Source organism: Ictalurus punctatus, chromosome 2, assembly GCF_001660625.3.
Source record: "Ictalurus punctatus breed USDA103 chromosome 2, Coco_2.0, whole genome shotgun sequence".
In the NCBI taxonomy this organism is placed as follows: Eukaryota; Metazoa; Chordata; class Actinopteri; order Siluriformes; family Ictaluridae; genus Ictalurus; species Ictalurus punctatus.
This window is the reverse complement of record NC_030417.2, coordinates 17,031,876-17,055,465: the sequence shown is the minus strand read 5'-3', so window position 1 is coordinate 17,055,465 and position 23,590 is coordinate 17,031,876. Positions and strand designations below refer to the sequence as shown.

The following is a 23,590-nucleotide window of genomic DNA, read 5'->3' as shown; positions in this document are numbered from 1 at the left end:
CATATCATAAGAACGAAATCGAAAATTATACGAATTCAAACTACGCCTCTAAATTTATAAAATTAATACTAATGAAGTCGTGAAAATAGTTACGAGTTGGCAGTGTGAGACCGAGTTGCACATGATTATGTCTATGTGGAGCAAACTGAGCCGTTTTAACCCAAGCATTTTTGTGCGCTTTCAATAGCCTAGTTATTACCACCATGAAGAGTATTAACCAGTAACAGAGACAAAATATTTATAAGTTTATATTAATGTGTAGTTGATAAAAAAGGGGTTGTTCTGAGGCACTGCAGTATTGGAAAGCAAATATATTTAAAAACACTACTACTAACAACAGTTGGTAATAAAACATTAAAACTGTAAAAAATTATAAATTAATAAATACTGCTTAAATTAGTGTTCATTATATTAATAAAGGCTTTTTTAAAGTGCAGGGGCGGACTTTACCACTACAAGGGCCCCCAAAACGCTGTATAAACATATGATTAAGAAAGTTTTATTTTTACTTTTCGCTAATTAATTATGTTTTCATAAAAACCCAAACGCCTAAATGCCATAAGAATGCTTAATTTACGAGTGTATCAAGGCCAGAAAGTCCAGAGCCACTTTTTGGTCCCTGGCCACCCCTGGTTACTACTATTAATGCTAAATATCGTATGCTGAAAATGAAAATATCCATGTTAAAACACTGAAAGGAGGGCCCCATTCCTATATTTTGCCTCGGACCCCCAAATCACTAAATCCCCCCCTGCTAACGTAACATGCAGATTCGTGGAATCGTTACACCTACATCACGCTGTACGCGTGACATGAGCACTCTGTTAGCTCACAGGGAAGAGAGAGAACAACAGACGAAAGAAAAATGATTGCTTTTCTGGTAATAGGATAAGACAGAATAGATGGACTGTCAGTTCTGGACTGTGAGTTGCACTTGGTTTGAATTTGATGTAGCAGCTTCTTTTCCAAACAGTTGAAAGGAAATCGGTGCAACATTTGGATATTTGCAATATAATCCAGCCATCAAGGTACAGAAGTCCTTTAATTCATTACGCAATGTGACTACTGAACAGAGATGTACTGTGAACTTGATATCTGTAAAAGGTCAGTACTCTCAGAATGAAAGCTACTGAACATGTTGGGTGATATTACTCTCAAGCCTACACCCTTTGTACCTTTAGGAGCCTGTGTATTTTTTTTAACCAAGAAAGGTGCCTAGAACTTTACTCTATGATTAAATGTATCACAAATGTGTGGCAACCTACAACCAAAGGCTTTTTTCTTTCTTTCTAAAATGTGGCATATAATCTGAATAACAGAACGGTTTCATCAGGATGATTCAGCAGGCTGATTTAATAATAATAAAAAAATATCTACCTTGCTGTAGCAAGTTATTATGGCTAAAATGTGGTTACATGAGCAGCTTTTTATCAGCACAAAGGAAGCTTCAGACAATGCTTTTTTTCAGACAATTATACAAACGGAGTATAATTAGCATTAATTCAACTCTACAAAGAAACTGTAAAATAAACAGATACTAAGAAAACGTGAGACAATTTTAACGAGATAATAGTTACAATAATGATTATATAGCAGCCCTAAATTAGGTGGCTTAATGTTAACTGTAAATTTAATTATGTAAAAAGCAAACGTCAGCAATATTTTCCCCTCAAATGACTATAAGTTAGCTAGTGTACTTTCAGAGACACAACTCAATTTTGAAAATAATGTTGGTTTTGTTTTTATTTAAAAAAAACAAAACTAATTACAATTCAATAACTTTTTGATTGTAGGAGTTAGTCATGTAAAACCAAATATGCTATACGAGGATAAAGTTATAAATTTTATTATTGCTATCAACTATAGCAAATAGATTTTTTAAAAAAATGTATTATTTTATTATTTTAAAAGAAATGTGTTTTACATGAGTAACTGATTTAAGCAAAACGTTATTGAATTTTAATTATATTTCTCACTCTTTTTTAAAATAAAAAAACCCCCCTTATTTTCAAAATTCATTTGTGTCTCTGATAGGAACAATGAACAACGGAATATAATATAGTGTGAATCATAACATTTGTCGAGTTTCATTTCTATTTGTTTGCAGAAAAAATTTAGCAATAAAAACAAGTATTTATTTATTTATTTATTTTACAGCATTTTGCCTGGTTTTTATTACCCAGGGTTTTATGTGGCACAGTCTAACATGCGGTCGATTGTGAGTGACGTCACTTCCAAATACAAACACGCCCCATAGTATACTCCCACCCCAACACTGATTGGCAGGTTTCTGTGCAAGGCACAGGAAATGCAAATACAAAGGGATTTGCTATTCTGTTTATAGAACATAGATCGATTAATGGCACACGTCATTACGTCCACACGCCACGCCGTCCGATGTTCCCTCATGAATTTCATGTATCAACATACATTTCGTCTTCGTTATGGTACCATATACAGTTTTGGGTGTTTCATTTTTAATTTTAGGAAAGCTTTAAGTGCAGTTAATTATTTATTATGCTATACGTGCAAATAGACGACTGCTAAAACGCATACTTACCTACAATATAGTAGCTGAAATACATATATTTCACTGATTATATAATAGGTAAGTATGCGGTTTCAGACGGAGACATGCTTTCTTGTTTGTCGTCAAACAGTTGAGCACTGCCGTGTGTGTATGTGTCCTGTCGCAAAATGTGGCGAAAACTCCCACATAACTTTAATAGTGTAATTAAGGTGTGTACATGTCTATAATGCATGTCGATAATGCAACATGCATTATAAAATATATAAAATATTTTATATAAAATATATAAAATATTATAAAATAGGAATACTCCACATGTCTCAATTTGATTTGTGTTTACTTTGAGTGTGACTTTAGCTGGATTAAGGTAATCAGAAATCGCTGTTTACATGGTAGTTTCTTAATCAGAGTATTATCTTAATCGGGTTAATATCGGAATATTGTTGTCCATGTAAACGTATTGACTGAGGACATGAAATAGCGAATGGGGTAACTGCTATTGCTATTTCAATATGACAGGGTCATAATGCGTAACATACATTTCGACTTTGCATTTCCATTTGAAATTTGGCAGACACTGTACGTTCATGTAAATGAAAATGCAAGGTAATTTTTGAATTAGCTTGAAGTAGCTTTACTAGTTATACAGCAGCACGAAATTAATGTTAATTTTTAACACCAGGCTATCTAATTTAGGGTTGCTGCATAAAATTTTCCCCTCAAATAACTCTAGCTGATGTACATTTTGGCAGCAGGCTATCATTGCCTATTAAGACCTACATGTTAAAATGTTTTTGCCTACACAATGTCTTAATAATCCAAAAACATCATTTCAGAAAGGTTCAACTAAATTAAAAAAACAAGTTATATGTGATTAAAAACATTCTTACAGTTGCACGTGATTCATTTTACTTCAGACCTTTTCTGGTTAATGTTCTGTCTCCACAGGTGCAGTGGAAAATTCCAGAAAATGAATCTTTCAGGTCTGCATACCCAACCCAGCATGCTGCGGTAAAAGGTCAGTACTCTCAGAATGAAAGCTACTGAACATGTTGGGTGATATTACTCTCAAGCCTACACCCTTTGTACCTTTAGGAGCCTGTGTATTTTTTTTAACCAAGAAAGGTGCCTAGAACTTTACTCTATGATTAAATGTATCTGCGGGTTCCCCATTGCCATCCCTAATTTTGGTCATGTTGACATAGCTATCAGACTCAACAAGCTAAACCCAGCAAGTGAGTTGTAAAAGTAACCCAACATTTTTAGAGCTAATGGAATGGAGTGCAATACTGTGCAAAGGAATTACCAATGTAAACAAATATTGGCAGCATGGATGTACATTTAATCTGACAAAGAAAGGGAGTACTTGATCAGTCCAATTTGCTTTAGGAAACCTGACCAATTCTCACAGAAAAAAACATTCACATGAAATGTATTGGCAGCAGCCTGTATACCAGAGGTTGTTGGATGTGGATGCAGCAAAGTATTTTAACTGTCCTACTTTTAAAAGAAAGAAAGAAAGAAAGAAAGAAAGACAAAATAGAAACCCTAATAGGATTTGTTATGGTTTAATAGCTATAATGGAAATTTTATTGGTTTTAATGGAAACTATAATGGTCATTGTGGGTCTCTACTGGTCATTTGTTTTCTTCTATAGGTGGCATGTTATATCTAGTAGATATCATTAAGGACCAATAATGGTAAGGGTTTTAATGGTTAGCTGATGGTTTGTAATAAATGGTATTTGTAGTGGAAACCATTAGAATTTCTGTGATAGTTTTTTTTTTTTTTTTTTTTTTTTTTTTTTCCCACAGCAGGGAGAGTAGGCCTACTTGGAAAAAAAAAATGCTGTTGCAGACCTGATAGGCATATGAAAAGAAATTCAGAAACTCAAAACATGAACTATCTCACTGCTTCTTTGGTAGAACTTCTGTTGCAGTTTATCCAATCATATGATAGTAAAATTCAGCTCATCAGACCAGAGACTAGCTACAGACTTTCATAGACTGATGAAGCAAAGCTCCACACAATTCTAAAGCGTATGGAAGTGCTATCAGTGAGCGTCTGCTAGTAAGCTGAAGATGAAAAGGAATTTCTCATTTTAGCACGAAAATGACCCAAAGCATACATCCAGATCAACAAAGGAATAGCTTAACCAAAAGTTCAATGTTTTTGAATGATCTAGCCAGAGCCTGGACCGGAATCCAACTAAAAATCTGTGCGGTGACAGGAAGTGAGCTGTGCACAGAAGATGCCCTTACAATCTGACAGCTCTAGAATGTTTTTGCAAGAAAGAGTGAGAAAATATTGCCACATCAATAGACTTTTAGACAAAAATATTGTGTGGTGTAATAAAATCAAAAGGTGCTTCAACAAAGTATTATTTTAGGGGTATGCACACTTATGCAATCACGTTATTATATGTTTTTTTTCCTTTTCCCCATAAAATGTTTGATTGTTTTTCACTTGTTTTTATGTTGTAATTTCACAGTAAGGGTGGAAAGAATTCTGACAGGATTTATCTTGGTTTAATATTTTTTATATCACAAAAACCTGCCATTTTAACAGGGGTGTGTTAAAGAGACTGTAGTTACATTTAATGTTGTGCAAAATTCAAAAAACAAGTTCCAGTTAAATTCATGTTATAGCAGGTATAAGCAGCCTGTTTGCTGAAAACTTCACCGTACGAGTAATTAATTTAATAGCAACATGTTTTTGATTTGCTTAGCCTTAAATTGTAAACAGCTTCCAACATATGAGTTGGATGTGTTGTTTATAATAAATGTCTCTGGGGTTCAGTTTCCTGTTGAGGGAATATTTAAAGCTCATGAGGACGTGCTTGTGTAAGTTTTTGTACAGCTCTGGAGTCTGTTGTGTCAGTGTGACTCTCGTGCACAGTAATAAACAGCCGCGTCTTCAGCTTTCAGACTCTTCACTTCTAGGTACACCATGTTTTTATTGGTATCTTTAGTGATGGAGAACTGGCCCTGCAGAGACTGAGCGAATATAGTGCCGGTGCCACTGTCAATGCGCCCGATCCACTCCAGTCCTTTTCCTGGTTTCTGACGGATCCAGTGGAGCCAGCTAAGCGAGAGTCCGGACACGGTGCAGGACAGAGTGACGGATTCTCCAGGTTTCTTCACCACAGAAGCAGAGGAGGTCAGGGACTGTCCATAAGAATCTGAAAAAAAAGATTATGAATAAACAATATAATGCTCTGAGACAGAAAATATGCTAATTTCTAGTGATTGATCATGTGGAAATCTCTGGAACGTACATGAAATTAGCACAGATAAAATACAGTATCCTAAAATCATTCTCAAATTCCGCTCCACACAATTCTAAAGCGTATAGAAGTGTTATCAGAGAGCACCCTGATAACCAGACCAACCCTGAACATGCTGTTATACCTGACTGTATTTGAATAGGGAGTGTCCATGATCACTATGGATGCAATAAATCCTCAGACACAAGCTGAGGATGTACCAATTGATTTTGATGTAATTGCTTTGGGGAAGGTGACAAGTGGTGTGTGCTTCTTTTTAATTTAACGACAAATATTTTACTTCATAGTACGTTTGGAGTAGATGAAAAGTGGCACATGCATGTGACTTTAACCCTTGTGTAGTCTTATGATGTATACTCCCCTTGTCATAAGGGTCAAAAGTGACCTGCCTTCATTAAATCTCTAAAATAAAGCAGCTTAATTAAATTTAATTAACCCTCAAATCATGAAGAAACAACCGTTATTCATCACCTGTTGTTTTTACAGTGCAGAAAAACTGTATTTAATCAGTGGACACTGCTTGTTTTCATTACGACACACCTGTCAATTGTTTTCTTTACGAAAGTAGGTTTATCCCAACTCTATCACATGTAGGACAGTGTGTGCATGAACTTTGCAGATGTATTCCTCACATGTGCAGCACATAGTATTTGTTTTAGAGCCCTTCTTTGGGGAGCAGAATTGACATTTCTTCTTCTGGCTTGCCCCAGCTGCAGCCTCAGGTGGATCAGGACAAGATTCAGTCCTCTGAACTGCAGAGGCTGCTGTGCTTCTTTGAATGTGTGGGGTTACAAGTGCCTTTCCCATCTGCTCCAGGACCACCCTCCTTTTGTTCTGATTATCAGGCATCCAGGTAGGGTTGATCTGGGTCCAGATCACAAAGACATTGTATTAGGACACAATGATGTAATGGAAGATGACCAGGTGCCAGCAGGCAGTCATCCTCCTGCAGCTGTAAGTTCAAATCGCCTTGTCCAGGTTGTCCATGCTTTGTCCTTTGTTGTGGTTGTTGATTGCTGGCTTCCTGTCCTCATAATCAGTGATCTCAGCTGTATTGTGCAGCATGTTCAGGAGGGCGATATTCAACTTCTTCTTTGGGAAGGTAAGAAACTAGAGTGGGCAATCTTTGATGAGAAGCCCTCTCTCCCCCTTGTTGCGAGGTGTGCATTAACTGTTAATAGTTAACTGATAACACATTGGTAAAAGGAGTATCTTTGAACCACTGTGGTTTTAGAAACCAAATATATTTGTTATGTTTTATGTATATGTTTATTGTTTTGTCCAGCCTTTCATTGACTCTGTATTACTGTGCTACTACTAAGAGCGCTGTAGTAAAGTTCAGTAGAGTCGCTGGTTATATTTGACTCTAATCGAGAGTCAGTAAGAGTGCTCATATAAGCACAATTTGGCCTTGTACCTTTATACAGCAGAATCTTTGGTGCGCTGTTGGGATATTGTTTAAATCAGTAAAGATAAATGTTATTGCTGCCTGACTCATATGAACATCTCAGAGTAACAGTATCTGTTTCTTTCCCGACAAGATTGGCATCTTCATCCGCCAGCCCAATTGTATGTGCGAAACTGCCTGTTGTAAAGTAGAACATAAAGAAATGGGTCTGTCAAGTTTTATTTTGTGATCAAACTGCTGACTTAAATGACTGAGGATTATTATTTACCTGTTGCTACAGTGAGAATCAGTGGTATGTATCTCAACATGTACAGCAAATTGTATAGTTAAGCCATTTCTGAACACATCTCTGTGAGGATTCTCTATAATAGTGCTGTATGTGCTGGACTTTACATATGAGGGAACACATCTCTAGAATGCCACACGCAGGAAGTGCTGCTGTTGTAGCATAACTTTGCACAGATCATAACGTCACCAATACAACACAGAACAATTCCACTGTTGCTGATTAAGACACTGCATCTCACTTCATCTCTTAAACATATATATATATATATATATATATATATATATATATATATATATATATATATATATATATATATATATATATATATATATCAGTTAGAGGCTCGTGTTGTCTTTAATATTTAAATTAGATAAACTCGGATTGCTTTGGCACAACTTCAAAACCAAAAGTTTACTGAAACTTAATTTAATAATTGATACTTATTTTAAATGACTCAAAGTATAAATTACATCTTCACATTAAACACAAAACACAGTAAAAATGTTAGTGTGTGTATATACTGCAATGTTGCCCTCTAGATGCTTTGCATATGTTTGGTGAAGGAGCGTTTAAGTTAAAATGTTTTTTTTTAAATACATTTCTGTACACCCCTCTCACTGAGATGTACAGCTGTGTGTCTTTGCACAATAATAAACAGCCGTGTCTTCTGGCACCAGGCTGCTAATATCTAAGTAAAGCACATTGTTGCTCGTGTCTCTGGAGATGCTGAAGCGAGTTTTAAAGGAGGCTCCAGAATCTATGCTTCCACCACCCCATATGATCCCGATCCACTCCAAGCCTTTTCCTGGAGGCTGTCTGATCCAGCCTGTGCCGTAGCTAGTGAGGGCATAGCCAGAAATCTGACAGGACAACTTCACTGAGGCTCCGGGAGGTTTAACCTCAGCAGGAGATGAGGTCAGACTGATGCCATGCACATCTGAGAAGAGGAGAGTGGTAAAACATACAGAAGCTATTAAACACACTTCCCATCAACTCAGACTGAAATATGGAGCATATAAAAAGGTGAGTAAGGTGTGGAGAGATGTGTTTACTCACAGGGCACAGAGGATATCAGAAGAAGAAGAGGCCAGCTCATGATTCCTCTGCTGTACTCGACCAAACACAGAGACTGCTGTGTACTTGCAGTGTATTTATATCTGTCTGAGGTTGGGGAGATTTGCATACAGTATGCGTTATGTATTTAACATTAATTATGGTGGTCTTTCTACAGGACGGCATTTCTTCAAACATTTTCATTTCACAAAACTCTGTAGACAAATTCTTAAGGAACAAATGAACAAATAAACGAATTAACAAATATGGTCAGATATGAAAAGAATAAACTAATAAAGATTTAGTAATTTTTGCACAATTAATGTGACACCATTTAATTATTTTATAATTTTAATGTCTTTGATTTTTTTGTTTACTCATCATTAGTTTTGTGGCATGTTCTACAATAAGTGTCCTTCATTCAATAGAATTATCTAAGTTGTTTTAAAACCTTGTGCTTTACATTTCATTACAATTGTGCTCTGTGCCACCAGACACAGTGAAGGAGTTGATTAAAGACTCTTAAACCACAGTACTGCTGACTTCTCAGTTCTCAGTTCTGATTGGTCAGAAGGTGTTGATAAATTTTCTGTAACAGCAGCTAATAGTTCTGGCTGCAAGGTTTTGTGAATGTTTCATATTACTTGTAACTATAAAGAATAAAAGGACAAACGATTGTCTTGAATTAATAAAAAAAAAAGTAATTGTTCCCAGCAGGGGCGTTTGATCAGAGCCTAAAATTGCCTACATAAACTTTTTTAGGCATCAAAACTGGTTACTGTTTGGTTGATGACAAACATATTTTTCTACCTTTGAACTCTGTTTTACCCTGGTAATTTGTAAACAACTACTAACAACATTAACTTCATTAATGCAAGTTTACATTTTAATTGATAATTGACCATGTCTAATTGCTATTACAATTCCTGAAATAAATACACATAGGTATACACTCCATTCAAAAAGACAAGAGAAGAAAGGATTTTTTGAAATACAAAGCTAGAACCTGAAATCTAATCACAATAAATCAGAAGTGTCTTTTCGAAATAACCTATATGTAAAACAAATATATAAACATTTTCATTACTTTAAAATCCACCCTCTCCAACCCTAGTCCATCAGAGCCCCCAAAACAGATTAACATTTTTGTTCACATACCAGACAATATACTGGAAAAGACCAGTGAAACTAAAAGTAGCTTCTAAACCAGGAATGGGTAATTCCAGTCCTGAGGGACACTGCACTGTTCTGCAGAGTTTAGCTCCATCATGAATCACACACACCTGAAAAAATTCATAAAACTCTTGAAAATATCAGGCAGGTAGCATTTTTGTGAGTAATCTAACTAACTAGCCCCCTAAATGAACAAATCACTACAAAAAGCTTTCACTGATGATGACTAAACCACATGGTGGCAGAATGAAAATTAAAGAGATAAGCAAGCATTCTTTTAACAGTTAACATAGGGGTTCACAAACTTTTCCAGGGCAAGGCCCCCCAAATGGCATTAACATTTGACCGAGGCCCCCCTTTTGCAAGATGTCTTTAAAACACTAATAATAAAATAAAATACAGACTTCTGAATATATCCCCCTTTATTACGTTGATGTTTTGTCTGTTTAACAATTAGAAAGTTGGATATAGCAAATGGGATTTTAATATGTATGGTTACAAATAACATGTTATAGTAGTGCATATATATATATATATATATATATATATATATATATATATATATATATATATATATATATATATATATAATGTATTTATTTGTTTTCCACACCAAATTGTTGAGGCCCCCAGTGCGCCCCCTGGCGGCAACCACTTTGAAAACCACTGAGCTAACAAGCTAACGTCATTAATAAAATCTGTGCCAGAGAAATTAGATGTGGAAAATGGGATGTCATTATTCAACTAAATACAAGTTCACATACTACTCATTAATACAGCCATAACAGTAGCCTGGTAGTTACCTCTCATCAGCTACAATGTTGTATTATGAATTATTGTCAGACTGTAAGTCAAGGTTTCCATGGGGAAAAGGGCATGGAGGAGCAACACATCGAGGGAGCGGGGCTTATGGTTGAAGAGGATGTGCAGAATATTTTCACTACAGTTGGAGTTACAATCAGCTTTCATGCTTTAAACAATTCACATGATATAAATTGATTACATTCAGTGAATATGAAAGCCTGTTTAAAACGTATCCATTGCAATCTACCTCATCAATGATTTATCAGGAATATTTTACTGGGGCTCGTGCGGCGACCCTGGTTCCCAGAGTGCTGTGATAGAAGGAATAAAACAGTTTGGGACGTGCTGTTAATGTTACAGGACGGTTCAGTGTGGACCCAATCACAGAGCGACCCTGTTAGCTTATAAAATAAAAGGGCAAGCAGGGTTTATTTATAAGTAAGATGAAGGTTTAGGAAAGAGTTTGGTGTGTTTTGTGCACTGTTCAGTTGCTTTCTTTTCAATTATGCTTTTATTGTCAATTTCTTTTAAGTTCTTTTTTAATTCTCATTTTCATCTTACCTCGGGGAAAGCCGTCACATACTATACCCAGACCTGGATTAAGAATTCAGCAGCCCCTGGGCACAATGGTTAACTAATCCAACTAATCCAACTAATCCAACTAATCCAACTAATCCAACTAATCCAACTAATCCAACTAATCCAACTAATCCAACTAATCCAACTAATCCCTCCTCTACAAAGCTGCGTCCAAAACTTGGCTTAAATATCCTGCCTGCCAGGTGCAGGCAATCCAGGTTAATCAGTCTGGAGAATTCTGGGTAACCGAGTTCTTCTGCATGGCCGAGCTCACTTTGCACCGCTGTCGCCCTCTGCTGGTTGCCGGCGGTGTAGCGCGTTCACTTACAGTTATAGGAACTTAATCAACGTAACACCACCCTATTAATGGTTTTCACGTGACGTCACATTCTTATAGGAATGCCCACCTGGAGGGCAAAACGGCTTTCATCCGCTTCCGGCCTGTAATTTATTATTATTATTATTATTATTATTATTATTATTATTATTATTATTATTATTTTTACTAGATTTGGTAGCCAAAATGCCGGATAGCCTTGTTGTTGTTCGGTCAGATGCACTAACAGTTTAAACTGTAGTAATGATTTACCTGACATTGAAAAAAAGTTTTGACTGGATTTATGTCATTACATATTGTGTTAAACTAGCCAAAATGTTACTGCCCTAGAGCACAGACTACAGTGAACCTGAAATTAATATTAGATAATTAGCACTCTCCTTTGCTCTGACAACGAAAAATTTCTTGTCCTTCACGTCCCATACGGCAGCATTATTGACCAATCCAGATCGAAAATATAGTTAACTGTCTGTACTTTTGTACGCTTTCATCCTGGGGGCAGTGTAAGGGGATGGATTCTCCACAAGATATGTGTAAACATCGCCAAAGTGGAATTCTGGCAGGAACTGTCATGTTTTTAAAATACTGCAGTGGATGCTGTATGGATCACAAGTGCCCAAAACTTGCAGTTCCTTCAAATAACTTTGTATTTTTGTTTTTTTTTTCTACAAAAATAGTCGTGGCTTGAAACAGATGCTAATTGATAGACCTGTACTGCAATTCCGTGAAGTGTCCAGTGTTGGCTGCGTTTCTGGAACGATGTTTTGCCCTCGAGGGCTCCGCGCCAGTCACGTGACTGAAAACTAAGTGTTGATTATTCTCCTTACTAATACAGAAATGCTTTTTGTTTTATATTTTAGAGAAAGCTGTCATGTGGAGTGTCTTTTTATGTTTAATATTTGGAAAAATGTTTCCTTGGAAATATGTTCTGTAGGATAGAAAAAAGAAAAAAAAAATGCTTTCATATTTATGAAGGGGTTTGTGTACAGCTCTGCAACCTCATGTGTCACTGTGCTTCTCTAGTGCAGTAATACACTGCAGTGTCTTCTGTCCTCACACTGGTCATGTGCAGATACACCTGCATCTTACTGTTGTCTCTGGACATGGTGAAGCGGCCATTAACTGCACTGGAGTAATACTTGCTACCACTGGTGTCTGTGATAGTTGCAACCCATTCCAGCCCTTTTCCAGGTGCCTGTCTGATCCAAGCCATCCAAGAGCCACCAAAGTTAAATCCAGACGCTGTGCAGGTCAGTTTATGAGACTGATCAGGTTTGATGATCACTGAATCGGACTCGATCAGTGTCTGACTGCAGGAATCTGAAATACAGGAATACGCAAAGATAGGTGTTGAAGTTTAAATATAGAAAGAAGAAAAGTTAGTTATTGTTGTTAAAAGTATTTAATAAATATTAATACTAACATTGAATGAACATTGCTAGAGCAATGTAACTCAAAACTCTGCCTAGTCCCATCTCAAGGTAACTTTTGCTATTAATGAACACAAACTGCTGGTATGTTGTTGAGCTGAACGTATATAACTGCATAAATGGTTCAATGCAGGATATCATTTGCATGGCACACCCACTAGAGACATTAAAAGATTCACAGAGGAATAGCCATTTAAGTTTCACACTGTCAGGTCATTAACTGCTATTTTTGTAGTCATTTGCTAGCATGCCCTACAACTCCTGCTGCGTATACACTGTGCTATGCGTAAATACATGAACATTCCTGATACTGCTCATTTAAGAAACAATCGTTTTCAATGTCCTCTATAAAACCACAAAAAAGTGAGTATAATTGTAAAATTTATAACATACATAGAATATTGTATTTAAATATGTATCACTTTTGCGGAAATAAAAACAACAAAAACAATTATCTGTCCAAAGTCTAGTTAAATAAAGCTGGAAAATGATTACAGTATGTAAACTGAGAGCAGCTGAATGTGTTAAAATATATTGAGAATGTTTTCTTCACAAACAATGACCTCTAGAGGCATAAAAATACAAGCAGGGATCAGTGACAGGGATCAGTGACTTCGTTTACGTCATTTAACAGAAAAGAAATGCACCTGCTTGGCTAGCAATAACTTAAATACACAATATGAAAATGATTAATTAGAACAATTAATAAAAACAATTGACAGCAAACAATCACATACATAAGATCACTGGCATTTTGGCACTCCTTGATAAATGCAAAGGAGAAACTACCAGGCATCTAAATGTTGTATTTTGCCATTGTCTTAATTGCCACTGACTTCCAGTCACAAAAAATTCCTGATTCCAATATTTGTAATCATGACATTATGTACACTGAAGTGTCTAAGGTAAAAATAACTACATTTTTACTTATGATCCCAAGCTGTAGTCTACCTGTTACATTAACCATACAGCAAATGTCACTAGTTACCGTATATCCAACAGCTCCTTCAATATGTAGACCAACATAGTAAAACACTCATTTTACACTTCCTTAAATTATGCAAACTCTGTCCCCACCTTTCTTCAATAAAGCTGGACCACCAGAGAGCAGATCCCACCAGTACAGCCTCAACTGCAACCATGTTGCTAGCTTATTTCCTGGTGCTGCTCGTAGCTGCATCCTGTAAGTTCACACATCCGTTGTTGTACTGTCTATTTGTTGTTGAGATCTTTTAGAGAAATTAGATTACTGTTTTATTTTAATTTCTATTTTTATTGCAGTTGTATTTGGTGCAATTGATTTTGCTCAGCCTGGTCATGTGGTTGTCCAGCCTGGACAGGCTTTGACCATTGGATGTAAAGTGTCTGGATATAGCTTGACTGATAACAGCTATTGTACAAACTGGATCCGACATGCTACAGGGGAAAACATGCAGTGGATTGGATACATTTGTAGCAGTGGAAGCACAGGGTACACAGATTCACTAAAAAACAGGTTCAGCATCACTCAGGACACTTCCAGTAACACAGTGACACTACAAGGTCAAAATGTGCAGATGGAAGACACAGCTGTGTATTACTGTGTGCGATACCGTAACACAGTGATATGTATCACTTGAGTGCCTGTACAAAAACCTCTCAGATCAGCCTCATGCCTTTATCATCATTACGATTGCATTGTAAAGACATAGCACATCATAATGTTTGCCTTGTGACCTTTACATTTATCTTATCATTAATTTGCTCAGTAATATCAACATACTGTTAGTGGGACATGTCACAATTTTTACACTTTCTTGCACTTTTTTTATTTTTTATTTTTATACTTTTTACACTTTCAATTACTAGAAATAACATGAGAATTTTAAATTTGCATTTGGAATGAAAAAGTAAAATCTGAGTGTAGAGTGTGCATACAGTAAAGTATGTTTGAGTCGATGCATCAATTCTCCTCTATTTATAAAAGGCACAGTAGAGCATGTCCGTGTCGATGCATCAGTTCTTCCTTTACTGAAAGGAGAAACTCTAAGGTGTGTTTGAGTAGACACCTCTACCTTCCTCTTTTTAAGTAGAGGCCCAGTGAAGCATGTTTGAGAGGATGCCTCTATCTTTTTCTTCTTAATGGGAGGCCCAGGGTTCTGCCTAGAACAGGGATCTCAAACTCAATTTACCTAGGGGCCGCTGGAGGTAGAGTATGGGTGAGGCTGGGCCGCATCAAGTATTCCACAAAAAAAGGATTTCAAGTATTCCAAAAACAGTACAACCGATCCAATCTTCTTAATCTTTAGTAATAACTATTCAGAACATGCAGAACATGAACGGTTCTTCAGAACATAGGTTTCTCTTACTTCCTCCTACTCCTTGCTGCCAGAGACTTGGCAGCGCTTCCTCTTACACAGCTGAGCCACATTTGGCTTGAGGGAGGGAGCAACTGAGACCCTCAGTATAGCTCGAAGATGCTCATCTGTAAGTCTGGACCTGAACTTTGATTTATTAAAGTTCATAGTGGAGAAGAGCTTTTCGCACAGATAGGTGGTCCCAAAAAGGCACATGATTCGCTTGAACATCTTGGAAAGCTCAGGGAACGTGGGGGGCAGTTCTCTCATAAATTGTCCAAGCTTGTCTGTTTTTCCACTCACCTCCCTGAACTTGGCTTTGAGTTCAGAACTGCACTGCAGGTCAATTAGCTCCAACTGAACCACAGGGGGGGCATCTTCCACATCGAAGGAGAAGGGGTCAGCAAAAATTTGAAACGTGGCTCTGTGTGTCTTGAAGTCTGCAAACCTGTGATCAAATTCTTCCTGTAGCTTTAGAATGGTATCAGCATACTTCTCACCACTGAATGGTGTGCCTGAATCCATGAGTGCCTTGCATGCTGGGAAATGGCAGAGGTTTGTCTGAGAAAGCTGGGCTTTCCATAACACAAGTTTTGTGGAGAATGCTCTGACACTGTCATATGCAACACTGACAAGCTGGCCCTGGCCTTGTAACTTCTTGTTCAGTACATTCAGCTCCTGTGTGATGTCAACAAGAAAAGCTAAGTCCGTTAGCCATTTGGGATCACTTAGTACAGGAACAGCCATCCCATCCTTATCCATGAAGGCTTTCACTTCTGCTCTCAACTCAAAAAACCTCTTCAAGACGTCCCCCCTGCTAAGCCAACGTACCTCGGTGAAGTAGAGCACATCCTCATATGCTGACTCTATTTCCTCCAAAAAGGTGCAGAACTGCCGGTGCTTTAAGCCCCTGGATCTGATATGGTTGATGCATTTCACAACGTCAGACATCACATTGTCAAACTTAAGGCATTTGCTGCAAAGGGCCTGCTGATGGATAATGCAGTGCAAAGCAATGGCCTCTTCCACACCCTCCTCTTCCAGTTTTCTTTGAACAAGTGCCACCAGTCCATTTCTCCTCCCTGTCATTGATGGTGCTCCGTCGGTTGTTATTCCAGCAAAACTCTTTCATAGTAAGCCGGCATCCACAATGGCATTACACAGCTGGTGGAATATCTCCTGACCGGTGGTCTGGCCATGCATTGTTATTACTGTGAGCAAATCCTCCATCACTTCAAAATTGTCATCAACACCACGGACATATATTGCGAGCTGCGCAGTGTCAGTGACGTCTGTGCTCTCATCAAGAGCGACTGAGTATGAATGGAAATGTCTAGCTTTCTCACGCAGTTGATCGTAAATGTTATCTGACAGGTCAGAAATGCGATCTGCCACTGTGTTGGCTGAAAGGCTGATGTTGCTAAACTGACCTTTCTTTTCTGGACAGACTATACTTGCAGCCTGTAACATGCACTGTTTGATGAACTCGCCGTCTTTGGATGGCTTTCCTGCCTTATCAATCATCTCACTCACCATGTAGCTAGCTTCGACTGCTGCATCACTCTCTTTGCTTGCTTTCTTGAAAAAATCTTGTTGCCTCAGTAGACATGTTTTAAGTTTGGCGACCCGGTCCTCTCGCTCATCTCCCTGGTATTTTGCATACTCCTCAGCATGTCTAGTTGAGTAATGACGTCTGATGTTATACTCCTTGTGCACCACAACTTTATCTGTGCATATTAGACACGTCGGAATGCCTCTGTGCTCTACAAAAAAATATTCCGTTTCCCACGTCTGCTGTAATTGTCTGTGTTCATCGCCAACCTTTCTCTTCACGGCAGGTTTTGAAAAAGACATTTCAAAACTGGGTGACAAAAAAAAAAACTTATTTGCACTGGGTAACACTCCCAAAACACGTTTCAAGTGACCAACGTTGATAATTTGTGTTGTTGTTACGAGCCTGAGCTATGGTAGCCCACAAGTGTTAAAAAATATAAAACGCCCAGGGCAATGACTCACGCAGGTGCATGTGAGAAAAAGTTAGTGGGGGCGGGTCGCACTAACAGCAAGCTTTAATTTCAAGTAGGGGGCCACAAAATATCGTTCCGTGGGCCGCAATTGGCCCCCGGGCCGCGAGTCTGAGGCCCCTGGCCTAGAAGAACCAGGATTGATGGTTTTGGGTCATATATCTAGAAGTAGGAACACATATAAAGACATTAAACATATAAAACATATATGGAGCACCAACCCAGAACACAGCAGAAAAGAGAGATAAAGAGAGGCCATTGCATAGGGATAGATAAGGAAAGAACTCACATACCCATGACTCAACAAAAAGAGAAGACATATAGACCCTTTAGTGCTATGACGCCATTGATGACATCCGCGTGAGGGAGAAAGCAGATACATCTACAACTGCAGTAACTAAAAAAAACTTGGGGCCTGCTAGGAAATAGTGAGAAATTATGTAACTGGGACATGTGTGAAAAATTGTGATAAGGACACACCCAAATGTTAATGTATGCCTGTAAGGTACATAAGAAGCATTGTAAACGACTGTACTTTGGTGCATGCTACATTTTTGTATGGCGTGTACCCCTGGGCCCAGCTCAGGTTAGGTTTGCTGTCTTGCTGACTGCTGAATAAACCTGCTACTTCTGAATCCAGTCTCCGTGTGTTTGGCTATGTTATTTCTTTAAAAATACAAGTCAGATAGCTTAAATAAGTTCATAGTTTAAATTTGTGAGTTAGCAGGGCCAGTGCAGGTTGAAGAGGTCAAAATATCCAGTATAATATGACTGAAGGAAGTCATAGCAGCCTGTGAAAAGAGAGAATGAATGTGCAGATATGAACAGATTGAGATATTTGAGTTTGCACAGACTGCCTTCTAGAGGTACAAATGATTTAAAAGATATTCAGAAAGTCATTTTAAAGAGACTGTAAAATGTTCTTCCTGTAAATAAAAAAAAGTCTCATTTGAAGCTAAAGCACAAAGTATTAAAGAAAAAAAATTGAGTACTTTAGGATAATTTTAAAAACCAAACTTAGATTAATATTTTTACAGGACTTGTTTTGATAGCTCTTTGTCTTGAAGAGGCTATTTGTTAAGATATAATCTCTAACAAACTCTGTTTGAACTTTGTTCAACTATTTATGAGTAATCAGCAATTGCTTTCACCAGAACTAAGTAAGGGGTTCAAAAAGCATGAAATACTGTTTTTTTTTTCTTTTTCTGAACAACCATTCAGCTCTCTCTGTATACAGTTACTTTATTTTTCTGTACTTTCATGACTGAAATCTACCCAGATTGAGGTGTGATGTGGAAATTACTCAGTCAGTTAAATGTAGCTAGTTATTAAAAAATACAGAACTGAATTGTGATGAATATGATGTTTTTGTGCAGTGCTGCAGCTTGTTGTGTCAGTGTGGATCACGAGCGCAGTAATACACAGCTGTGTCTTCAGTCTGCATGTTCTGTCCATGTAAGGTCACTGTGTTACTGGAAGTGGCAGGAGAGACAACAAACCTGTCTTTAAGTGAATCTTTCTTATTAATACTCTCATCATAATAAATGCTGTTGATCCATTCTAGAGCTTTTCCTGCAGGTTGTCGAATCCAAGCTGTTCCATAGTGACTGCTATCACTGATAGAAGCTCCAGACACTCTACAGGTGATGGTTAAAGTCTCTCCTGGCTTTATAACCACCAAGTCTGGCTGGATGAGCTCAGTAGCACAGAACACATCTGTGAAAAGAGAAAAAGAAAGGGTTCACATGTGGAACTGAAAGGATCAGATAAAGTAATACAGCTTAAATCCAAACACTCACAGGGGGTGAGAGCCAGCAGCAGCAGTGGAGCTGAAACAAACATGTTTGTGTTGAAGGAGGACTAATGAGAACCGCTTCATCTCTAGATAAGCACGGTGCTAATATTACAAGAGGAAGTGGAGATTTGCATAAATATTACAGAGAAGCAGTGTTGAGTGCAGCACTGCAGCTGTTAATCCCAGTCACATCCCAATTTGTCTCTATTTAATATCAATCTAATGTGGTCAATAATGTAATTATTTGTTATTATTACTAATAATGTGAATGTTTTCTGTTAAATTAAGTATATTTTATTTACATAAACAAACAAACAAATAATTATTCATATTATGATTGTAGTGAAAATTAAACTGAATCTTTGCCATAATACATAAAAATAATTATTAGAAGAACAATCCTTTGTGTCTGTCACAACCTCGTCAGCAGATGGTGCTGCGGCGTCGACGTGCACGGGCGGCTGCAGAGCATGTGCGTGCACGAGATTATGGAAGGAATTGTTTCCTACGGACACGTGCCTTTGTTTTGGTTTTGTTTGTTTCCTGTTTAAGCATTGGTTGATGTTCGAGGGTGTGTCATTATTGGTCCCAGCTGTCTATGGTCAAGAGTGATTATGTTTGTTATTTAAAGCCCTCGTGTTACTGCGCACGTTGCGCAGTACTCCTTGAACAAGTGAATGTAATGGTGAATGTGTTAAGTATGCTAAGCGGTCTTGTTTTCGTGTCGGATTTCTGTTCCATGCCTCGCATCCAGTTCATGTTTAAACCTAGATAATCTATTCCTGTCTAGTTTATTGACGTATGTTTGAAAATAAAGACGTTGATCTGCGCTTGCTTCTGCCTCTACTCCCGTTTCGTAACAGTGACTTTATCGACCCTGTATAGGCTGCACAGACAATTAGCCTACAGTAAATTTCAGTTTCTGTCCTTATAGTGTTTTAATTTGCTCAGCCTATGCTGTGGATTTTCCTCCATACTGATATCAGATGAAGTGATGAAGCCATACAAGCAACCTTACTTTATTTTTAATCACTAAAGGGGCAAGTGAGGCTCAGGTGGTAGAGTGGTTCGATTTATGGCCCACATAGCTCCACACATCGAAGTGTCCTTGGGCAAGACACTAAACCCCAAGTTGCTCCTGATGGCAGTTCTGCTGCCATTGAAGTGTGTGTGTAAATAGGTGAATGAAAAACAGTAGAACCACTAGAAGAGTCTTTGACTATCAGCTCTTTTTCTGTTTCTAGAGAGAAGCTAAAGTGGAACCAGTTTACAGATATGTCTTAATTGTTAGTCAGCTTTTATCAAACGTGGACACAGAAAATGTTCACACAATAATATTAGTCTCATATCCTCATCTCAAGATTACAGAGAAACTTCTAGAAGAAAACACTCCTCAGCTTAAAAGACAAACATGTAGCTAGATTCATTCAGGATTTGATGATGAAAAACAGTAGTTTTAGGTTAAAGATGAAAATGTTTGCTATTACATTATCAAAGTTAAAGGTTCGTTACCCCACCTATTCCTCCAGTGCAACAAATTTTTCCTTTCTTCTCCACTTTTCCACTTCTATCTAGTACCACTCAATATGTGCAAACTCAACATTAATGTAGTCTCCTACAAAGAAATACATCCATCAGAGTGACACTGCGAAGCAACAAGGCAATGATTCATTTTCAATACTCTTGCTGTATGTATTCAATAATCCCTGACTGAAAGACTCCAACAGTCTTCAAAACAAGATCAACCTTTTTTTTTTTAAAGAGCTAAATCCCTGTTGAAAAACATTCAATGTACATCCATTTTATACAATGAGAATTTAATTCGTAATACTTAAAACCTTATTTAAACAATTCTGCTTATAAATCTCTCATTAAAATGGAAGAGAGTTTTGGTCTTTGACGTCATGATAGAATAAATGTGTGAGTCATGATGATGTAACAGAGAGGAATAGCAACTAAACCTTCAACACATCATGTTCATCTACTGTGTTACTGTGAAACACTCAAACCCAGCAGAGATTTCTGATTGTCCTGCTGAAGGGATAAAGGAGGGTAGGATGTATATTTTATTTTGTTATATTTGCTCTTTATTTTAAATTTTAATGTATTATTATTATTTTTAAATGTTACATTTCCTGAGTTAAAAAACACAAATAATCTTTTATAATGTACTAGTAAAATTGTCTGTTAAAAGACAAAATTCAGATATGTATCTGATAATGAGTGATACTGAATGAGTCTCATAAGAATGTAGTTTGTAGATTCAGCTTTTTTTGCACTTTATTTGCACATCTTTCAGTTGTTTCAATGATTGCACCTCAAACAATGAGGACAGACTGTGTGTTATACACAACACACTGCTGGAAACATGCTATATAATTCCTCAATCTACTGATTAAACATTGATTCCAACTGTTGGATAAATATTGTGTACAGTTAAGAATGAAAAATGAAGCAAGTCTTACTGAAGCAAGATTACTGTTTGTGTGTTTAAAAATGTCACAAGCTGTTAAAACTTCAGTGCAAAAAGTGTGATGGTTTATTAGTTATATTGAGAAAGTTTTTGTAAGGGGAATCCACTATTCTATGTCACTGTGTATCTTGCACAGTAATACACAGCTGTGTCTTCAGTTTGCAGATTCTGTCCTCGAATTGTTATTGTGTTAGTAGCAGTGTCTCTGGAAATGCTGAACTTATTTTTCAGTTTGTCACTGTAAACTGTACCCCCATTGTTACTGATGTATCCAATCCACTCCAGAGCTTTTCCTGCAGGTTGTCGGATCCAAGCTGTATAATAGCTGGTAACTGAATACGAAACCTTGCAGTTGATGGAGAGACTCTGGCTTGGCTGGACTGTCATGGAAGCAGGCTGAGTCAGTTCTTCCCCCTGCACATCTGTGGAGGAAAACACATGGTGATATCTCACACAATATATGCTGCACATTTATTGTTATTGTAATAAATGAATGAATTTGATAAAGCACTCACAGGAAGCAACTGCCAGCAGGAGCAGTAGAGATGTAGAGAACATGGTGTGTGTTTGTACTGGGGTCTTCTCTGTTCTCCAAAGTTTAAGAGAGTCCATAACATCTCATAAATAGAGTGATATCCAGCCCTGACGCTTGTATTTGCATATTTGGTGATCAGGGAAGGGAGGGTTACTTTAAAAATGTATTCTGTTACAGGTACAAATTTCTTCATAAAAATGTACTCAGTAAGGTAATGCAAATATCACAGTAGGAAAGTAATGTAATCTGATTATTTTTGGATTACTTCAAGGTCACATATGTAAATAAAGTCAAGAGAAATGTTAAATGTTTGGATTTGTTTTAATTAAATAAATAAATGTGTTGCTCATGTGAGTCACAACCGGTAATGGAGAACCAGAACCATAATCATGCAGCTGTCTATATTGTGTTATGTCAAAAGCCAGACAAAAAAAACTATTAAAAAAATCACTCTGCGATTACATAGGCACGAGCTTTTTTTTATGCTTTTGACTATTGCCCTATTTTCCCACAGTCTCTTTCTTGAAATGGTTCGTTCCCGTAATGAAATCCGCTTTCCCCACTATTTCTCTGCCCGCTTAGGAACAAAAGTCTCAAAACATTTTCGGTGTGCGATAATCATAACTGAGCCATGCAAACTCTTGAATTCAAGAAGTCTTAAAATGCCTTTCTGTAATTTTACTTGGGCGTTCATTGATTGGCACAGAAATATGATCCTCTGCGTCCTCGTTCTCTCTCTCTCTCTCTCTCTCTCTCTCTCTCACTCTCTCGCACAACTGGATCCTGCTTTTAAAATTTTTTTTTTTTTTTTTTTTTTTTTTTTTTTAAATCTAGTAGCAGGTGTGCCATCAAAATTGGCGCTCGACAGAGATGAGGGTTGTTGCAAAAAGTCAATTATTTTCGTTTTCACATGTCTTTCAGAGGCTGAAAGTTGATCTTCGCTTTTGAACTCAGTGAAACTTTTTGTATGCTGATTACGTAACGCCGTTACATGTATTACCATGTTACATGTGTTACTCCCCAAACCTGCTGGTGATGATGGAGGAAGAACGTACTGTATTTAAAACGTATTTAATGTGCATGAGGTTCATCTTATGGAGGATATGCAAAGCCTAATTTATAAACATTATAAACACAGCTAACAAGATATTATATTTGGAACATTCTCTGTGGAGTTTTAACCTTTTCTTCTCATAATGGTCATGTTATAATTCACCTAAAATGGTGTTTATTCAGCTGCTAATAGCAACATAAATAATGACTGCAGTTTTTCTTCTGCTGACTAGAAACAAATGAACTGTGTGCATGTACAGATGATAAGTAGAGCATGCAAATAGGCATGTTACGCAAGGAACAAAACTCTTGTGGGTGTGATGTAATATGAAATGAATTAAACTTAATTTTCTTTTCCTAATCTGCTAAGAAATTACATAAAAATAGTGCATACACGTATATGATGTAGGTAATTAATCCAGTTCTGACACAAAACTAAGTTCAACATGAATTTTAATTACATACAGTGTGGATCTATTGTGTGT

At 37.3% G+C, this 23,590-nt stretch overlaps 6 gene segments (V, D, J or C); 1 reads left to right on the top strand and 5 right to left on the bottom strand.

Moving 5' to 3' along the window:
• Positions 1-5,406: 5,406 nt before the first annotated feature.
• LOC128629334 (immunoglobulin heavy variable 1-46-like) lies at positions 5,407-5,920 on the bottom strand. The segment is given in 2 exon segments: positions 5,407-5,711; positions 5,808-5,920. Coding segments are annotated over 2 exon segments (345 nt in total).
• Positions 5,921-8,045: 2,125 nt separating this feature from the next.
• On the bottom strand, positions 8,046-10,150 carry LOC108277712 (immunoglobulin heavy variable 1-46-like). The segment is given in 3 exon segments: positions 8,046-8,450; positions 8,570-8,674; positions 9,725-10,150. Coding segments are annotated over 2 exon segments (363 nt in total).
• Positions 10,151-12,450: 2,300 nt separating this feature from the next.
• Positions 12,451-13,089, bottom strand: LOC124626351 (Ig heavy chain V region 6.96-like). The segment is given in 2 exon segments: positions 12,451-12,779; positions 12,883-13,089. Coding segments are annotated over 2 exon segments (468 nt in total).
• Positions 13,090-14,010: 921 nt separating this feature from the next.
• Positions 14,011-15,059, top strand: LOC124626408 (immunoglobulin heavy variable 4-61-like). The segment is given in 2 exon segments: positions 14,011-14,072; positions 14,171-15,059. Coding segments are annotated over 2 exon segments (381 nt in total).
• A 3,583-nt stretch (positions 15,060-18,642) lies between these two features.
• Positions 18,643-19,119, bottom strand: LOC124626371 (immunoglobulin heavy variable 4-61-like). The segment is given in 2 exon segments: positions 18,643-18,965; positions 19,049-19,119. Coding segments are annotated over 2 exon segments (366 nt in total).
• Positions 19,120-21,628: 2,509 nt separating this feature from the next.
• Positions 21,629-22,104, bottom strand: LOC108277816 (Ig heavy chain V region 914-like). The segment is given in 2 exon segments: positions 21,629-21,939; positions 22,033-22,104. Coding segments are annotated over 2 exon segments (354 nt in total).
• Between the last annotated feature and the right edge of the window lie 1,486 nt (positions 22,105-23,590).